Source organism: Humulus lupulus, chromosome 2 (assembly GCF_963169125.1).
Source record: "Humulus lupulus chromosome 2, drHumLupu1.1, whole genome shotgun sequence".
NCBI classification, from domain to species: Eukaryota; Viridiplantae; Streptophyta; class Magnoliopsida; order Rosales; family Cannabaceae; genus Humulus; species Humulus lupulus.
The window spans coordinates 3,769,120-3,790,519 of record NC_084794.1 but is presented as its reverse complement, the minus strand read 5'-3'; the positions used below and the strand labels follow the sequence as shown (position 1 = coordinate 3,790,519).

At 34.6% G+C, this 21,400-nt stretch overlaps 2 protein-coding genes across 2 annotated transcripts; one reads left to right on the top strand and one right to left on the bottom strand.

The window, feature by feature from the left end:
• Nucleotides 1-2,581: 2,581 nt before the first annotated feature.
• LOC133820011 (agamous-like MADS-box protein AGL62) lies at nt 2,582-3,221 on the bottom strand. The gene has a single exon (XM_062253409.1). The coding sequence runs from the start codon at nt 3,219-3,221 to the stop codon at nt 2,628-2,630; it is 594 nt and encodes a 197-aa protein (XP_062109393.1). The 3' UTR covers nt 2,582-2,627.
• A 13,770-nt stretch (nt 3,222-16,991) lies between these two features.
• Nucleotides 16,992-17,390, top strand: LOC133820010 (uncharacterized). The gene has a single exon (XM_062253408.1). The coding sequence runs from the start codon at nt 16,992-16,994 to the stop codon at nt 17,388-17,390; it is 399 nt and encodes a 132-aa protein (XP_062109392.1).
• The last annotated feature ends 4,010 nt before the right edge of the window (nt 17,391-21,400 follow it).

Genomic DNA, 21,400 nt, shown 5'->3' with positions numbered 1-21,400 from the left:
TCCTTTATATGCAATATTCCAAAGTGCACTTTCAGCATGGAGAAATAACAAGAACAGAATATAATGTTGTCTAATGTGGGAAGAAGAAGACTAGAAAAAATGATTGGCCGGAGGAATGACAAAGGACGCCCAAGAAGAAGAAGGTGATCGCTGAAAATGTTGGCCGGTGGTGAGGATGATGATGAGAGATTTGTTTGCCAAAATTAAAGGTTTGATTTTTTCTTAGGGATAAGGTTAGTTTTCAGATTTTATTTACATTAAATATTTTGATAATTACCTTTTGACTAATATTATTAATTTGTGTATTGAAATTTGAGGTTGAGCATTTAAAAACATATTTAGGTACTCTAGTTTCCATCTTTTTTCTCTCTCTCTTTCTATAGTTCCGCCAATGCTATTCTTCAAAGCTTCATTTTGGCCCCTAATGGCTAGAGTACCATCAATCCCTCTTTGGGCTTGGTGGTGCTTTAGCCTAAAGAACATTCTTGTCATACGAGGTGCTTCCTTGCAGTACTGCGACATTTTTCAGCTTTATACCAAACTCCGCTAGCGGTGGCTCAACATTCTTGAAGGTGTGGAGGCTTGTATAGTGGCTTCAATTGTGGTTTATAGTCACTGGCTTTGTCTTATACTTCAAGAAGGGGTGACCGCTATGGGAGTTGCTGTGGCTTCGTTTCAGTTGGTTTTAGTGAAGAGGTGTCGCTAATGCATAGATCTAGTACCATTGTGTGTGGGTTTTGCTAGTTTAGTGTTGATGTTGTTTTCTATAGTTTTGTTTTTTTGATGGTTTTCTTTCTATCGTTTGTGCCAGTTTTGGCCTTCCTTTTGTTAGGGATTTGAGGGCAAGTCTCTATGACTACGAATGACTTGTATGCCTTGGTTTGTCGATCCTTTGGCCATGATGCTGCTTGCTCACCCTTTTAAGGAATGATTTGCCATTTTGACTTATCCACGAGTTATTGTAATTAATGGACACTATCATTGTTCTTCTTGAATGAAACTTTTTCTTACCCAAATTTCAGGTTGAGCAAAGTTGTTGATGTAGTTAAGCAAAACCACAATGACAATATTAAAAAAAGGCTTTTCTCTGCGGTTTTTTTACTCAATACATTGCGGTTTTCGAGAGTATTGAAAAGCGCAGTGTATTCAACCGCAAAGAAAAGTAGTATGCCAACCGCAGAGAAAAGTGTCACTTTTCTCTGCGGTTGTAGTAAGCCAACCGCAGAGAAAGATGTACTTTTCTCCGCGATTTTATTGAAAAAACCGCAGAGAAAAGTAGTGTAATTTTTCAAAACTTTGACGAAGCATAACTTTGTGCTCAGTTCTCCGTTTTTGGTGTTTTTTTTTAACTTTGGTATTTTTTCGAGATCTATCTAGCTGCATACAAAAGAAACCTCAAAACCTGAAAAAAAAAACAAAATTTTCAGATTTTGTCACCGAAAAATCTGAAGAAAAAAAATTCAGCAACCAAATTAATGATTTATGAAAAACCTCTCAAAATTTTGATTTCTATTTGTCTATTTCACACAAAATAAACTCTAAAAATAATGATGAAAAAAAAATAAAAAACTATACAAACAAAGATATATAGATCATTACCTATTTTGAAGCTCAAGAACACAATGTATGCCCAAAAATACAGTAAAAATGGACAATTTTTCGACCAAATCCTAACCATTTTTACTACTAAAAACCTGAAAATAGATAAATATTAAGCATCAACTTCAGTTTTTAACTAAGATTTAGCTAAAAAATATGGAAAAAAAAATAGTAAGATTAAGGTTGAAAGACATACCGCCGCTGTTGAAGAAGTTTTTCGCGAAATGAAGTAGGTTTACGAACGTGAAGAATGAGTTTATATATAGGTCTGGAACCTTTTCTCCGCGGTTTTATTGAAAAAACCGCAGAGAAAAGTAGTGTAATTTTTCAAAACTTTTACCAAGCATAACTTTGTGCTCGGTTGTCCGTTTTGATTGTTTTTTTTTTTTAACTTTGATATTTTTTCGAGATCCATCCAAAATTAATATGTGATCATGAGAGACAACTTTGATCGTTACCTGCATTGGATATCTCTAAGTCATACTTCGACTACACATTTACCCATAACACTTTGACACTTTCTTAGTACTTATTTTTTTTAGTCTGCCATGTAACCATTATTATTGATTTATATTTTAATTATAATAATTTGTTATTTAAGGAAAATTTATAAATTTTTAATTGGTGATTTTATTTTATTCAAAAAGATTTTACTAGCAAACTTAATTTTGAAACAAACCAAAATACTTTTTAATAATATATGTCAAATATATCATCACTAAACTCACCAATTTAGGTAATTAAACATTCAATTATTTCTCGAGAAAAAAAAACAAAATAGTTAAAGTTTGAAAATAATTTATTTTTATACTTTTCATTTTTTAATATATAACCTCACCAGTATATTCTAAGGGACAGAATGCTAACAGAAAATCCAAAATAAATAGTATAGCAAAATGCAAAAATAAAACAAATTATTAAAACAATATATATTAAGGATAAAAACTACACAGAGTTGTTTTTATAACAGAGTAATAAAACAATAATACCATCCATAATAATAATAATAAATAAATAAATAAAGTAAATTAAATATTCAAACCCAATCTCCAATCACCAAGCTCCGAATTCAAAGCCGGAACCTTATTACCGGCCACGGCGGAAACCTTACTCCGAAGATCAACCAACATACCCAAGTGATTCTCCAACTCTTGAAACCCCATTTCATTGATGGGTTCCGCCCACCACGCGCCGCCGCTGCCTCCTTCTCCACCACCATTATTCTTCTCCAAAAGCGATGCCAGTCGCGCTTGCCTGACTGCGAGCTTCTTCTTCTTCTCAGCCTCTTCCAACTCCGTCATGGCTTTCACGTAAGAAGCAGCAGTAGAACTGGTAGCAATAGTATGATCATTATGGGGTAGTGCTACGGTTCCATTAAGATATGAGTGAACGACGTCGTCTACGGATGGGTGGCCGAAGCAGAAGAGCTTGCCGTTGGGAGAGAAGACGATGACGGCGACGTTGGAGCCACAGAGGACGCTGAGCTCGCCGGCTTTGTTGAAGAGACCGGAGCGTCGTTTGGAGAAGGTGACTTGCTTGTTGCTCTTCTTTTCAATATTCTTTATTTCGATCTTTTGTCTTCCTTGGGTTGTCTTTTTCTTAGTAATCTCAAAGGAGGCCATGGTTGGTTGAATATAGAAGAAGAGAATGAGTGAGTTTTATTTTTTATTTATTTATATATATATATAAACATGTATATATAAGGCAAATATCAATTTACTTTACAATTATTATTATTATTATTTTGACTAATATTATTGATTGATTATGATTCCTTTTCTGATGTGTAATAATATACTTGATTTGAGATTGTGTATTTTTTTTTAATTACCCAAAATTGAGTCGCCAATTAAGGTAACATTTAGAGTCTAAATGTGCTGCATTTTATCAATTTTTTTCTTTTAAAATAGGGTTTATATGTTTTTTTTCTTCTTTTCAAATTGGGTTTATATGTTTTTTGATCATTTGTTTTGCTTCATTACCTGTTTGGACCCTGTGTTTTGACAAATTATTTTTTGAACCATGTGTTTTGTAAAATGGTTCAAATAAGCCCCTAAACCTGATTTTGATGAACAAAAAATTGAGTATAACAACACAGTTCTTAGGCAGAATGACTATATTTTTGTTCTGAGATTTGATGAATTATTTGTGATTTTAGTTCAAATTTTTTTGATCAAAATCAAGTTTAGAAGTCTATTTGAACTATTTTAGAAAACACAATGTCCAAAAAGTAATTTATCAAAACACAAAGTCTAAACATGTAATGAGACAAAACACATGATCTAAAAAAGTATAAACCCTTTCAAATATGATTTTGACTGAATTATTGCTCACTCATTATGGTAGTCAAAAAAGACTTGGAAAAATTTAATTAGTAGTTTCATATTTGTCAAATATCCTTTATGTATATTATGTTAGGGAAGGTTAATATAGAATATATATATTTTTTGAAAGTGAAGGGAAGCTTAATATTCAAATGGTTAAATTATTCTCAACGAAGAATAAATAACTTTGAGCACAAAAACAAGGAATTAAATAACAATTTTCACCATGCTGATATGTCTGATTGCTTGGAACTAATTTGAGAATCCATAATGTTTTAAAGCCTTATTGACTGATTTTCCTTTTTAATTTAAAAAAAAATACGATTTTATGTACTAATATATATATATATATATATATATATATATAGAATATGAAAAATGAAAACATGTTCTTTTTATAAAAATCATAACCAAAAAAGGTAATCGACAATTGGAAAACAAATGACCACTTGTGTTTTGTTGTCCACAACTGGAAAAATAGAAAAGAAAAAAAAAACATACTTTAATCCAATCAGCAGTGATTGATTTTTGTTTTATGAATTATTATTATTAAAGAAAATGAATATTTGTGGTGAAAGTATCTAAATTATTAAATTTGTAGCACTTAAATACTCAAATTATTTTTTGGCGGTGAAAAAAATACACTCTATCTATATTTTGGTGCAGTTTAATACAATTGCTTGTTTCCTAACATTAATTGCTTATAAATATCTATTAAATTAAGGCAATTTCAACACAAATATTTCACCTAATTATTCATAATATAATAATTTTTTTATAAAAGGAAAATTTGAACTTTTATAATCAATGTGGGGTATTAAGTCAAAAATACACTAGACTCTTTTATCATTTCAAAATAATCCAAAAAGTTTTGACAGTACCCAAAATGCCCCTGCCACAATTCCCCTACCCTCTTCTCTTCACTCTTCTCGTTTCCTCCCCCCTCTCTCTCTTGGTTCACTCTCTCTCACTCACCTCACCTCACAACACCACTAAGAGCACCACGGGTAGAGATCCGAGCACTACCAATAGCCGAGCTCCTCCCTAAGAGGAAGCCATTTGTAGAGATCAAGACCGAAGTAAATTTTAAGGAATCTTGGAGTAAAAATTTATGGGTAAGCAATTTTTTCCTTAAATATTTGGATTAGTGATATTTCATTTAAAATTTTTGGGCATTTCGAATAGATCTGAGAAATATTTGCACATATTTTTAGTTTTATTTTTTATTTTTTGTTGATTTGCGTTTTCTGCAATTTTTATGGGTTTGAGTTGTGCTCGATGGTTGCTCGATGCCTGCTCGATGTAGGCTCAATGACACATTATTTTTAACGATTACCTGCTTGCTCGATGGTTACTTGATACCTGCTCAATGCAAGCTCGATGGTTACTCGATACCTACTCAATGCAAGCTCGATGGTAATGTGCATCCTCACGATTTCATGCATGCTCGATGGTCATGTGCATTCTCACGATTCATACATTCTCGATTGTTACTCGATGACTGCTCGATATAAGCTCGATGGTAGTGTGATTTTGCATGTTTTCATACATGCTCGGTTGTTACTCGATGCCTGTTCGATATAAGCTTGATGGTAGTGTGCATTTTCATTCTGTTTTTTGGTGTGCTCGATGGGCATTGTTTCTTGCTTGATGGCCGTCTAGGCATACTCGATGGCATTCTCGACGCATGCTTGTTGATTTTTTTTTTCTAGTTTTTCAGCTAATTGTATTTGTGTTTTTTATTTATTTCAGGTTCTACCGTTTACATATTTTTTTTCTTACAACAATGTTTGGGGAACAGATGGTAGGAAATTGTATTTTAAGGATGCTGAAGGTGAAGTGATACCAATAGAGAATGATGTCACTTACTTGCAACTACTTGACATATTGTACGAGACATTTTAGGTGGATAGAGAGGTGTATAAATTGAAACTTGAGGTGTCGTACGTATGCGGCGACCAACCATTTGCACCGGTTTAATTGAGGAATGATCGTCAAGTTCGTGTATTCTTAAGAATAAGCTTGAAAGAACGGATAACCTTATGTGTGACTCCAATTAAGAAGAATATCATATCAGGTCCGTCCGTCTCCTAGTGTGAACAAAAAAGGCACGATTAGTGTCGATCCATCTCCTGCAGGTAGCAGTTACAAGCATCTTAGCGAGGTGGGCACTTTTGTTCCAGTTACTAATCCGATGGCTACTGTTCAGCTTGATATACCACATGGAGGTCCCACAGGTGTGCTTGAGGCATATGAGTACGATCCCTATGTGAATGATGATCCAGTTGGTAATTGCTTTGAAGATAATGATGATGGTTCCGAGGATGACTCATATTATAGTGCAGATGTTCAAATGAGGAGTTAGGCCCAACAAGTAGAAGAAGAGCGTGGACTTCCTCTTGCACAGGCACACCTCCCAACTCAAGGACGCTGAACACCTGCCAGAAGCAGTAATCGTCTTGCTAGGATAGAAGATAACACTAGGTGGAGGGAGACAATTGTATCAAGAGAAGATCACACCAGATGGAGTGCCTCAATGTTTACAAAAGAAGATATTGAGGCATCTGTTAAAACCCATTCCTCATCATCTGGTGCACCAATGGAAGAAATATATGTTGGGAAGACTTTTGAGGACAAGATTGATTTAAAAACCAAAGCATCTCTATTTGCAATCACTACTACAAAAAGGGCAATTGTGTTAGTCAAACGCGTCAGTCAACGCAGTTGACTGACGTTGTTGACCAAAAATTAGCATTTGTGACAGTTAGGCACTGCCATAAATGATGGGGCAATTGCGTCATAACATACACTGACGCAAACGGGCCGTTAACAGTGTCAGTGGGGCACTGACGGTAACGGCCCGTTTGCATCAGTGGGGCACTGACGCAAACGCCTAAGTGAAACACGCGTTTCACTATGGAGCGTTTGCGTCAGTGCCCCACTGACGTAAATAGACCGTTACTGTAACGCCATAGCTACCCCAGAACAGTTACGGTGGACCGGAAATTTGACTCGTTACCCGAGTCCTTTGGTCAGAAACGTGCTCTAAGTGTAATTAACAGGTTAAGGTATAAAACCAATAAAAAGGAAATTGAGATTTTCATTACAAACTGCTCTGCAGAGCTAAACAAAACGTTTACAAGTTGTTCTCAGTACAAGATGGTCACTACTGTTTCAAATTTACAATCCCGCCGACCTAAGCGGCAAAAATAGGGTAAACCCCCTAGTTCCTCTGAGAACTCCTTGGCCGTGGTGGTCAAGCGGCCGCATATGTACACATCACCACCTAAGCTCTCCACTCAAGGCTAGGTGAGCTTTTCATTTCCTTTACCTGCACCACATAGCACCCATGAGCCAAAGCCCAGCAAGAAAACATAATACTATTCAATAACATTATCAAATGATTATCATTATAATCACACTGAGCATAAAACTTTCAAACAAATGAGTGAACATCACATGAGGTCCTGATAAACCATACTGAGTGACTGACAAGCAAGTCACTAATTTAAAGGGAAGAGTGGCTGCTAGGTAAGCCACTAGCCTTCAATAGGTTTTGCTAAACCATACTGAGTGACTGTCAAGCATGTCACTGTTTCAAGTGGGAGAGTGGCTGCTAGGTAAGCCATTAGCCTCCAAGCGCTTATTTCATTCATCAACCCTCGGGGTCGGTCTGGCATTAATGCTCTTTGAGTCATTCAATGCTGATAGTCGACTAGATCTAATCTTTGTTGGCTTGCGTTAAAATGCTAAAGCCGTCCTGACTAATGAGTCAGCTTAACGTGACCAGTGCCCAGTACCACTGCCGAACCTGACTAATAAGTCACAGCTTCACAGTTGATACTAGCACCTTTGCCAAACTTGACTAATGAGTCAGTACCATGCACAAGTGAGCAATATATGCTAATCATTCTATATTCAATCCAAATCCATATTTACACAACCAACATGCTTCATGAATATCCATGCATGTCACACTTGGGGTGCAGTTTTCTTACCTCTGGTTCGAGCTAGAATGAATAAAAGAACAATGTAACGCCCCAACTCCTGGGACCGTTACGGTGTGCCTTGTAAACAGTGCTAAACTCGCTAATCGAGTCGTTTGGCCAAAATTGTGAACTAAGTATGATTAGCGGTTTAGGGATTAAACATTTTGGTTAAGATGTAACGTTTCACTAGAACGTTTAATATATACATTGGGATCCCGAAAATAAAGTTTCAGAGTCTATTACAGAAAATATTTACAATAGGCCGTTCTAAGCGGCAAAACAGGGTTTAACCCTAGTTCCTCTTTAAACCTCGGCCGTGGTGGACGAGTAGCCGCATATGTACACGTCATCACCTAAGCTCTCCAACTCAAGGATGGTCTACCTTCCTCTTGCCTTTACCTGCACCACGTAGCACCCGTGAGCCGAAGCCCAGCAAGAAAACACAATAAAGCATGATATAATATCAACAACGATCCTAATAACCGTTCAGGACTATCAGTCCAAACAAATAGGTGACAATAGCCAAAAGTCACAGTAATGAGCATCGCTCCTTCTAGCCATGTGACGATAGGGTCACCAGGGCTTAACTGATAGGTGATCCTTTCATAAGTTTGATTAGGACAGGTGCATGGTGAATGGTCACCAACATAACCTTCCTCCCGACTCTAGAGTCATGCTATGGACAGCGTCCCTTAGCCATGTGACAAACAGTCACCGGGGTCATATACCTTGTCTATAAACATCTGGTCATAGACCAGGCAAGCGCTTGTAAGTTCTTCGACCTTAGGGTCGGTCCAACACTAATGCCATGGAGCTATTCAATGCGTGATCATCGACCTTAGGGTCGGTCTGGAGTTAGTGCCTTAGAGCCACTCAATGCACGATTCTCGACTTTAGAGTCGGTCCAACATTAATGCCATGGAGCCATTCAATGAATGATTCATCGACCTTAGGGTCGGTCTAGCATTAATGCCATAGAGCCATTCAATGCGTGATTCTCGACTTTAGAGTCGGTCCCTGACTAGTCAGTGTCATACACAAGTAAGTCATGCCACCAATCATATATCACATGTTCCATATCCATAACAAGGCATTCAACATGCTTACTAAACATGTATTCGTACTATTAGGACCATGCATAAACACAGAGGCTCAAGCTCTGAACAATATCATACTTGGTATATAAAGCATGTCCTAATCACATGTTTCTCATGCATCATATGCAATATCCAGCAATCCAGCATGCACCAATAACAGCCATGCATGTCACGTTTAATAGTCAACCAACATGCAACAAGAATAACCATGCATGTCATACATAATAAACAACCGACATGCATCAATAATAACCACGCATGTCATACTCATTAATCAACCAACATGCATCATAATAACCATGCATGTCATACATAATAATCAACCGACATGCATCAATAATAACCATGCATGTCTCATATACACAGGGTGCAGTTTTCTTACCTCAAAGTCGAGTTAGAACGATTTAAAGAACGACCCTTGAGAACGATCAACTTCTAGTCCATTAGCGGTCACCTAGTCATAACCAAATATAAAACCTCATCAAAATGAGTAATTAAATACTTCCAAACCCAACCCAAGCCTCCAGAACATCAAATCCCACTCAACTAGGTAGTAGGATCGATCCTAGGCCCTTAGAGTTAAGTTTCCATCACAAAAACACACTTTTGGGCAATTTTTCCCTTAACGGCCGTGGCCCTACATGGACCATGCCGCGACGCCCAAGAACAGGGCCGCGGCCCAACTTCGCACCAGCCATTTTTCTTCGTTTTCCCACTTTTAAAACCTTCCAAAAACCCATCTAAACATCTCCAAATCATCAAATCAATATTACCAAACTTCTCAATGGTCCAGAACCACCAAAACCTGAAGCTCAAACCAACCAAAAACTCAACAATTCACAAAGTCCAATCCTAAGTTTAAAAACTTAAGAAACTCAAAACTTAACTAAAAAAAACAGAGCACACCTTAAATTCATAACTGGAACTCACCTCAAACACGGTTTTGAATCCCCTTTAATGGCTGTGACAAGTTCCCTAGCTTCCCCCTTTGATCTCCAAGCTTAACTCCTCAATGTGGCTCTCAAAATTCAAAGAAAAGGATGAAGGAAAGTTTGTACGGGAGAGAAAGGAAGAAAGGATGAGGTTAGACTCTGTTTTGCTCTGTTTCTACAGCCTTCCAAACCCCCAAAAACTGATATAAATCCTTAAGGTCAAAAGACCATAATGCCCCTAGACTAATTGAAAAGCTTCTAAACACTCCCAAGGGTAAATTCGTCATTTCCAACCTATACCGTTAATTATAATTAACGCTTTCCAATTCCCGCTAATCTCAACATTCCCAAATACCAATAAATCATATCCCATTACCCTTTAATTCCCGGTAATGCTCTAATCATTAAATTCATCCTGAGACTCACCCCGAGCCCCGAACTTAAACCCGTTATGACTAGACCGAACACTTACATCTCATGATCGTCTCATGTCGATAGCTCGAACCAATCCACCTTATAGTGTGGCTATATTAATTAATCACAATCATGCACCCAAAATATACAATTACGCCCACAGTGGCCAAATTACCAAGATACCCTCACAATAATAAATTCTCCCATATGCATGCATCCACCATCATATAATAATATAATTCACGTAGACATGCATATAATCATTAAATACTATAATAAATCAATTATGGCCCTCCTGGCCTCCTAATCAAGGTCCTAAACCTTATTAGGAAATTTGGGGCATTATAAACAACCCTGAGAACGATCAACCTTTTGGGTCCTTTAGTGGTTACCTGGTCATAACCAATTATGGGATTCCATCAATAAAATGAATAATAAAATGCTCCCAAACCAAAACCTAACATCCGGGACATCAAACACTACTCAACCGGGTAGTAGGTTCAACCTCGAGGCCTTAGGCTTGAATCCCCATGCTAGAAACACTATTTTGGCCTAAAAGCCACTAAGGGCCGCGACCCGCCCGAGCCGCGGCGCGGCGCGCTGATTGACCCAAAACGGGTATGTTTAAAAATTTATACTCGCAAGCGCACGAATCGTATTTATAGAATAGTTTTCGTGTAAGCACGAGGTCGAACCCAAAGGAGTTGTCTAAAATAAAAAAGAAAACTATTTTAAATCAAAAGTAAAAAATTCTAACCTAGCTCCAAAGATTGATGAGTTTTAATATTATGAACATAAAATAAAATATTGAAAAATAATGCTATTTAAGAGAATAAAAATAAAGCAATAATGAGTTGACAATAAGTGTTAAAAGAAAAGATTATTAAGATACTAGAATCCACAAAATGTAAGTTTAATAATATTTATTAGTATATTGATTCCCAAGTTTTAGTGATAGTTAAATTAATTTAAACTATCATTTTCCAAAAAGATTTATAATTTTAAGCACAAATTTCTTATAAAAAGATAGGATTTTTCTTCACTTTTCAAAATTATAATTTCAAAGCATTTAGTGTAAATAAATATAATGAAATAAGAAATAAATCAATGAACATTATTTATAAGGCAAAACATAATATTTTTGTTCTAAGCATGGATGTGTACAATTTAATGACACATCTTACACAAAGAATATTATGTTTATGCACTAATGAAGAACAAAGTGTAAATATGTTCTAACAATCTAAAATACAAGATATTTAAGATGAAAGAAATTTATGAAGAAGAAAAATCCATAGACTTTGTTGCATTACAAGGGAAATCAACATACAACATAAATATTACCTAGTTACAAGTTGCTTCATCATGATCTTAATAATCTTATGAAAAAGATTAGAAGCACATAACTAGAATAGAAATTACAAAATAAATGACATACATACTTGCAAAATGCTCTTGAAAAACCCAAATGGAAGAGAGAATGGTAGAGAGAAAATGAGAGAAAAAGATGGTAACCAAAACATTAAGCACCCAAAAAATGGTCTTCAAAACTCTTATTTATAGCCAAAATGACATTATTAAAATAATCAATTTAAATTAAGTAAATTGATTAAATTAATAATAATATGGTAAATAGGGGTAAATTATAGGAGTGATGATGATTTTGGGGTAAAAGTGTGTAGACAAAAGGGTAAAAAGGTTGGCATTTTTGTCATAGGGGACAAAGGAGTATGTTGATGGGCTCAAGAGGATTTTGGTGAATGCAGTGTACGGCTGGGCAGTTGGAGGCTGCTGGGGACTTGGGCCGGTTGGGCTGGCAGCTTGGTGAAGCTAATGGGCCTGGAAGGAAATGGGCCTTGGACTTGGCTTCAAGCATGCGTGGTTGAAGCTGGCCGAATGAAAGAGCTGGGAATTATGCTAGGTGTGGCTGGGAGGAAGAGAGCTGAGTGATGAGGAGATGGACAGGTGGCGGCAAGGAGGAAATGCTGATGGCTGAGTGCTCTTGTTGATGCTGCTGGGAGTGCAAAGGAAGGCTTCTGGGCCGTACGGTCGGCAGGCGTGGGCTTTGGTGTGGGCCTGCTGAAGGAGATGGGTTTTGCCAATTTTTTCTATTTCTTTTTCACAAATGTCACTCTTCTTTCTTACTTTTTCCCAAAACTACAATATAATACCTACAAGATAAAAATAAATTAAATAACAATCAAATATAAATAAATCATATTAATTATTTGAAAATATTGATTATAACTTAATTTAATATAGCATTTAAGTTCACAAGAATTACACTATTAACTTCTAACTTCTAACTTAACAATACAAATTTCAAATGATTACAATATATTATAATAAAATATCTATAAAAACATATAAAAATCTAGAGAACTACAATAAGACTAATAAATTAAAACTTACATAAAAAACTTAATAAGTTAATTAAAAACTCAAGAACTAAGCAACAATTAGCATATAAAATATGGTAAAATAACTCTATTTTGTAGAGTTATCACGCGCCTCCAAGCAGAGGCGGCCTAACCCTGACAGGCACCTTGGGCTGCGGCGCACCTATGCCATGCTGCGGCTCAATACCCCTTTCAGCCAAAAACCAACAACGCACCAGAGATCCTCCCCTGCGTTTTCCTCTGAAACCAGCCCCTCAAACCAATCCAAAACACCAACCTAACACCCAATTTAACCCCTAAACCTCACCTATAACTTACCCTCATCAAAACCAAAGTAAAACATCCATCCAACTCCCTTTGATTCCAACTATCCACTAGACAATTACAAGAAGAAAACTCAAGCTTAAAACAGAGTATAACCAGAAAATTGATGGATAAAACTCACCTCAAACCTCCTTTGAACCTTCCTCAATAGCTAAACCAGGTCCACTAACTCAGCCCTTTGATCTCCTAGCTTAATTCCACACTTTGAGCTCAAGAACACCAAAGAAGAAAATGGAGGAAATGAACGTACGGGAAGGAAGAAGACAACTCTGTTTTTGCTTTGTTTCTGTACGGTTTCTACAGCCATCCAAACTTCACATATATCCAAACCCTAAATGACCAAAATACCCTTTAGTCACTAAAAGCCTCTAAAACCATTTCAAGGGTAAAATTGGTATTTTCCACCTACACCGTTAATCATAATTAACGCTTCCCGATTCCCGCTAATCTCAATATTCTCAAACACCAATATTTCACATCCCGTTACCCCTTAATGCCCGGTAACACTATAATCATTAAAACACCCCGAGACTCACTCCGAGCCCCGAGCTTAAGCCCGTTATGACCAAACCGATAATTAACATTCCATGATCGTCTCTCGCCAAATGGCTCGAACAAACCCACATCATAATGTGGTCCCAAAATATATCACCAACATGCATCTAGATAAACAATTTACCCTCAACGGGCCAAATTACCATCACACCCCGGTAATTAAAAATATGGTCTCACATGCATGCATTTCACATCATATTATAATATAATCAACATATACATGCATTTTATCAATTAATAACACAATTAAGCAAGCATGGCCCTCCCGGCCTACTATTCACGCCGTTAAACACATCGGAGAATTCAGGGCATTACAGTTATCGTCAGTGGGGCACTGGCGCAAACGGCCCGAATAACCTAAATAAACCCTCATCGTCCCGTGTACAGACCCATTTACCTAATGTTCAGAAACGAAAAATGCTTGAAAAACCAGAGAAGCCAGCGGCGCCTCCTTCCACATTTGCTCACCTAGGTCGTTTTTATCAATTTTTTTTTCAATTTTAATGTAAAAATAGTGATTTATATATATGTTTATGTAACTTATATATAGTTTTTTTTGAATTTTTTGTATAGATTTTGTATTTTTGAAGATGGTAGTTTGAAAACCCATAAACTTTCTTGGTTTTTTGGGGTTTTCTACATCAAGAACCCACATTGCTCAATTACCACAAGCAAGTGCAATTTTATTAATTTTTGTGATTTTTTTTTATAAATTGACATAATTTCGGATTTTTTAATTTTTGGATAGTTTTATATTAATGATTATGTAATTGTTTTAGGTTTAAACTTTGCATTTTAATATTTGATTTTTTTAGAATTTTTTTATTATAATTTATTTTATTTTTATTAACTTTTTTTTAAAATTTAATTTAATTTCGAATTTACTTATATAAATGAGTGTATATATATATTAACGGATATATTTTGTATAACTTTCATTTTATTAATTGTTTAGTTTGATTATTATTAGTAAATTTTTGTTTATATTTTGTTAACTTTTTAAATTTATTTTTAAATTTTGGGTTTAATTGGTTAAATATGTATATATTAAAATTGTTTATTTTTTTAAGTTATATTTTATTATTGATTTAGTTAGGATATTTATAGTCAATTTTTCTTTATGTGATTTGTTAACTTTTTTTAAAAAAAAAAACTTTATTTCGGGTTTAAGTATGTAAATGAGTACATATAACAAATTATTTGTTTTCTTTAAGCACGTTATTGTTTATTTAGTTACAATATAGCTTTAATATATTTTTCTTTATATTTTGTTAACTTTTTTATTTTTTTTTGTTTATTGTTATATTTGAGTAGGTATTTTGTTGACAACTTTGTTGGTGAGATCAAATTTTTGGAGGATTTTATATTAGAGGTAATATTTTAAACCTTAATGTATAATTAAGATATTGAACTTAGTAGAATGTACGAATTATAAAATAGTGGAGATAGGATTTGGGACTGTGTGCTGCGGTGATATAAGGTTGTAATTGTGCATGTTTGATTGATTACTTGATTTGTTGTATTTATGTGATGAATATAGGTTTATTTAAATTTTGGGAAATATGATAGAAATAAGAAAAATGCTGCCCAATTTTTTGTAAGATTTAGTAATTTGAGCAAGTTGGTGAGGAAATTTTAGTTTAAGTAGGTTTAATACTTAGAAATTTAGAACATACAAGAGTACATATATTAACTTTGATATCTGAATTACTTTTATAGTTTTGATCACAAATGTTAACTCTAGATAAATGTTTAAAAAAAATTATACTGTTGTTTTTCTGTTTCTGCTGCTGTTTTTTTGTTTCTGGTGCTGATTTTTTTTTATCAAAATAGGCCAGGGAAATTGGCATAAACATTTGCAATTTCCCTGGTTAATACTTTATGTGACAGTGCCCAACTGACGCAAAAAATACTCATTTTTAACATTTGTGGCAGCGCCCCACTGACGCAAACCAGAGTGTCATTTGCGTCAGTGGGGCACTGCCACAAATGCCAGATTTGTGACAGTGCCCCACTAACGCAAATGCCAGTTTGTGACAGTGCCCCACTGACGCAAATGACACTCTGGTTTGCGTCATGGGCAATTGCGTCACATATCAAACTGACGCAAAAAATCAATTGTGGCAGTTATAAACTGACGCAAATGGCCTTTTTTGTTGTAGTGAATGATGAATAACTTTGATTATATAGTGAACAAGTCTAATACTGACGTGTGGTATATCACATGCAAAGATCCTGACTGTTGTTGGAGACTGAGAGGGAAAAAACTACCAATGTCCCCCATGTTTAAGATCACGGTGTACAAGAGCGTACACATATGCTCATTAGAAGTGCGATAAAAAGGTCATCGTCAAGCTGCACCGTGGGTCATTGGGCACCTTATAAAGAACAAATATGCTGTTGATGGGACCAACTACACGACAAACAACATAAATGAGGATCTGAAGAAAAATTTCGGTATTGATATAAGTTATGAAAATGCATGGAGATGTAAAGAAAATGCACTTACGTATGTTAAGGGGACATGTGCAGATTCATATTGTAAGTTGCCATCCTACTTGCACATGTTGCAGTAAAAGAATCAAGGTATAATTACTGATTTTGCCACCGAAGATGGTCGTTTCCTATATTGCTTCTTTTCCCTTGGAGTTTGTAGGAAGGGATTCAGATTTTGTTGTCCCGTGATATGTGTGGATGGCACGTTCTTGAAGAACAAGTACGGTGGCCATATGCTATGTGTCGTTGCTTTGGATGCGAATAGTCATTTATATCCAATCACATTCGAAATGGTGGATAGTGAGAACCACAACTCGTGGAAATATTTCATGATGAAGTTGAAGGAAGCCATTGGGGTGTTGATGACCTGGCTTTCGTGTCAGATAAGCACACTAGCATTATTCATGCTCTAGAGGTTGTCTTTCCTGATGCCTACCGCGACGCATGCTACCATCACATCAATATGAATGTGAAAGCTAAGTTCAAGAATGATCACTGTCACAATGAGATGTGGGCAGCAACCTATGCATGGAAGAATACCGAATGTCTAAAGCATTTTGAAAATATTAAGCGAATGGATCCTCCCATAGCTGCCTATCTGGAGGGAATTGGTTTCGATAAGTGGTCTCATCCTTTCTTTCCTGGAAAACATTACAATATAATGACAAGCAACTACGCTGAAAGCTTCAACAACAAGACCAAGGATGCAAGAACCTTTACAATTACAATTTTTTTGGAATTCATTTGGTTCACACTACAGTCTTGGTTTTCTGAACGACGTAGTGTGACAGAGAAGACTACCACCAAATTATCCACCATGATGGAGGCAGATGTATCGAACAATGCTGACAAAGGAAGGTTCATGAATGTCTATGCCCTTGGCCAATTTGAGTCTCATGTAACTGGTGCAGACGGTGATGTTGATGTGAAGTTGATGATAAAATCATGCTCATGTGGGGTATTCCATCTCAAAGGCATACCTTGTCCCCATGCAGCTGCAGTAGCTATAGAGCGTGGGGTGAACCTTTACTCTTTGTGTTCACCGTTTTACACCATTAAGTCATGGATGAATTCATACAAAGAAACCATTTACCCAACTGGGAACGAGGATGATTGGATACTTCCAAATGACATTAAGAATATGTTAGTTGGTGTACCCGTAGAGAAACAACAAGTTGGTCATCTAAAGAAGCCAAAGCTAGGAAGACTAATGACAAATCGCTGGCCATTTGGCAAGGAAAAAGATGTGAAAATATGTTAGTGCAGCAAATGCGGTGGTAGTGGCCACAACAAGTCCTCATGCAAAGCTTAGCTCTAAGTATAATTTTTGTTGTATTTTATTTAAACTGGAATGCTCGGGTAATTTTTTCTGTATTTTATTGCCGTTAATGATTTTTGTCGCTTGAATTTTTAGAGCTAATTGTCGTTAATGAATAAAAATTGATGCATGCTCAATGCATGCTCGACGGTTACTCGACGCTTGGATTTTTACTACTAATTGTCGTTAATGATTTGCATGCTCAATGGCAGCCAATACATGCTTGATGCATGTTCGATGTATGCTCGATGATAGTCCATGTTCCTAAGCTAAATGTAAGCTCGATGCACTCGCTACACAATTTTTTCAATAACTTAAATTTTATGTAAAGACATATAATAAGAAGAGAATGTTCAACGCCTAACATTCTGATACCATAAGTTGTTGGGGTTTTATGCCCTAATTAAAACCTAAATTCTTTGTAATCTGATTTTATTATCAATAAAAGAATAAAAATAATTTTTTGAATTGGTCAATCACTTTGCTCACATGTTTTATTTTCATGATTATTTATTTAATATAAACTTCTATTAAATCCCGAGCACATAGCTAATCTTATTTATAGTTACGTTATCACAGTGGAATATAAATATGATTATATGTTCAAAATAAGGTAGTCCTAAGATTAGTCAGTGCACAAGATTTACCCTGACTTGTCAATTTACGATATGAACTACTTACACATTACAGTGTTATGTTCTTTCCAGAACATTAGAAAAGTAGATAAGATACGAAGAGGGTACAAAAAGATACATATATAAAGTTGCACGAAATTCTAATTCATACATATAATATTATTACATTATTCAAATCGAAGACCACACAATCAAAGCTTGAAATACATATAAAAAATATTATTCTAAGTGACATAAACCAAATCTAGCTATAGCTAATTAAAGAAAGCAAATATTAAAAGACATTTATTTTATTCTTTTGTGGTTCAAATAAAAATCATAATTACTTCAATTTTTCAAAACGAAATACGCTGAAACTGCCTACTTTAAATTCAGACACTTTTTTTTCCTTCTTATTATTTGCCGAAGTAGCAGTGGTAGCCATGGCTTGTTGCTTCTCCTTTTGTCTCCTTGATGTGTGGTCATGATCATGATGACGATCATGATTGGGGCATGAATAATCAACTATCTGTTGTGTATCAACATTAGTACTAGTAGTGCTACTTGGACTAAGTTGTGAGGAAGATTCATCGTCATTTTCCTCCTTATCATCATAATAAGATGAATCACGATGAGAACTAGTTCTTTGATTATTATGTGATGATGATTGTGATGATATCTGATACGTATCTTCAACAACAACTTGTATGGTTCTACGATGAACCACTTCTATGACATGTGATGAGTTGTGGTCATGATGATTGTGATGAGAAATAAGTCTTCTATCCGCCATTGTGTTTTTTTTTTTCGACAATTTATGAATCTGAAACTGATAAGTAGTAGTAGTATATATGTTTTCTTGTCTATAAGAAATAAGTCTTATATCTCATGTGTATTTATAATATATAGAGATGAGTATATAATGAGTACTCTTAACCGCGTTAATTTATTAGCTTTTGTTGAGTAATTGTTGGGAACTTACTATGTTGTTTCTTAATAATAAAGTCTTTGCTGGTCAATGCATTAGGTCTCGGATTCACACTCAGATATAATTAAAATAATATATGTAAAAAGACCGTTTATATATTAGTTGATGAACAAGTACAATTAAATTGAAAAGATATATATAGCTTAAACAAAAAGTGATTAGTTGAGCTTAAGCACAAAAAATAATAGAGCTTAAACAAAAAGTAGAGGAAAATTGTTGGTGGTTTTTGAGAAATATTGATGGTAAAAATATCATAAGGTTTAAAAAATTACTTATATCCTTAGCTTATTTATTTGAGTTTTAATGTTAGATTAAAATAAAATGTATGCATATGAACAATCCTATACACATGTAAGCGGAATTAATATATAAAATGAACATATACAAATAGAGGATCGAATATTGTATACCTCTAGCCATTGCAATTGATAACCTCGATCTAACTTTAGATCTACAAAAGAAAAAGAATTATAATGAGTACTCGGGCTTCCAAGTTCTCACTAACTCTTTTTATATGGAGTTGCTGAAAGTCAGAATGAGCATTGAGCTTGGGGACCAATACTCTATATTTATAGAGTGAGACCTACCATCTGCCACAGATTGAGATATTTTCTCAATCAGTTAGGATATGCAAAATCGGATAACAACAAAATCAAGTAATAAATAATGTTGACCTTTAATTAGAATATTTTGTCAATAAATAAAATATTGACTCTGATATATTAAATCAATTAGTTGTAACAAATTGATTTTATATTCCAAATAAATAAATATTCTAACATTTAATTCACACATGTCACACAATTAAACTTTTGAAAAACATATATATAGTAATAAAATGTACTTAGTAATAAAAATTCTTACCTTAAGATCATAAAAAATAATCTTAAGGAAAATCTACTATCATTCTGGAGACCAGGAAACGCGAAGTGGAAGAAGATCATAATAGCACCGGATCATATACATCAAGCTGAAGGAACTAAATTGTTGGCATATATGACATGATATACAACAAAAATTATAGATCACAAAAAAACAATTAGTCGAACTAAGATTATGATATATATATATATCTAATGTTATATCACTTATTCACTTTTATTGATATTTAAGTTTAGAGAACCATAGTTTCTGGCGAATTTACGTTGCTGATCGTTCTACAGTCCTTCACTTTTACATTACATAATGATTGTTTATACAAGAATGAAGTTTTAGCATTATGAATAATCTCTTCTATTTCTATCTTATCTCCTTTTATTTATAGTGAGAAGTTTAATGTTACATTTAAATCATGGGCTTAAGCTATTGGGCTTGGCATGTGTAAATAATACATTACAACATTATAATAACACATATATAGTTGTATTTTGATAAATGACAACTTTGTTATCTGTTGCTAATTCTGTTAGCGTAGATAATCTATCTTGAACGAACATGCATATTCAAGATACACGAAGACATGTCTCCGAATCATAATCCTCTTGAGTGAATAGAAGTTGAAAAATAGGGCTAGACGACCAAATCTCTTTTGGTAGCGCTTGATAGTTTGCTTTGTATTTTGTGAAAACAAGAATGTTCTATTCATCTTCCCTTTAAAAGATTTGGATTTGGCTAGCAAGTTCAAGAGTTATTCTTTCACATGTCTTTCTGCCAAAAAAAATGGGTATAATAATAATATTTAGGAGAATTTGCAGGAAACTATAAATATACATCTAATATATTTCATGTTTATGTATATTTATGTTGTATTTTTTTTTTTAATTTACGGCAAAGCTCCAATGATCCATACTCATTGCTCTCGGTCATTGGATATATATATATATATAAATAAGTGCAACAAACACAATATATTAGGTAGTTTCGCGGAAAATACCTTTACATTTACTTAGAAAGACTATACTTTTTGTTGTGTTGTGTCTCACCAAATTGAGGAATAATTGAGTATAAGAATAAGAATAGGGGTCATGTACAACGTGTCAAAGTCTTTTTTAATTGAGTCATTGTTTACTTTAATTTTATTTATAATAATTCCAAAGACCATATATATATATATAATTTCTTCTAGAGGACAAGAGAGAAACCTTGCACAAATATAATTGGGAGAATGTGGATTTGTTATGTATAATACGCAGAGATGCACAAATATCATTATGATATTGATCAATAATTACACCCAAGACAAAATGTGTCTATTAATTGAATAATTTGTCATACACACATACATATATATATATATATAGGTATCGACTATAACTTATCTTATTTTTTTCAATATCGATGCATCTTTTTTTTGTTTAGGCACTTGAATAGTTATAATTATAATTTTTTTTTATATGATGGTATACATTATA

Excerpts from the sequence above, each read along its gene's own strand:
- LOC133820011 (XM_062253409.1), bottom strand. The coding sequence starts at position 3,221 with ATGGCCTCCTTTGAGATTACTAAGAAAAAGACAACCCAAGGAAGACAA.
- LOC133820010 (XM_062253408.1), top strand. The coding sequence starts at position 16,992 with ATGAATGTCTATGCCCTTGGCCAATTTGAGTCTCATGTAACTGGTGCA.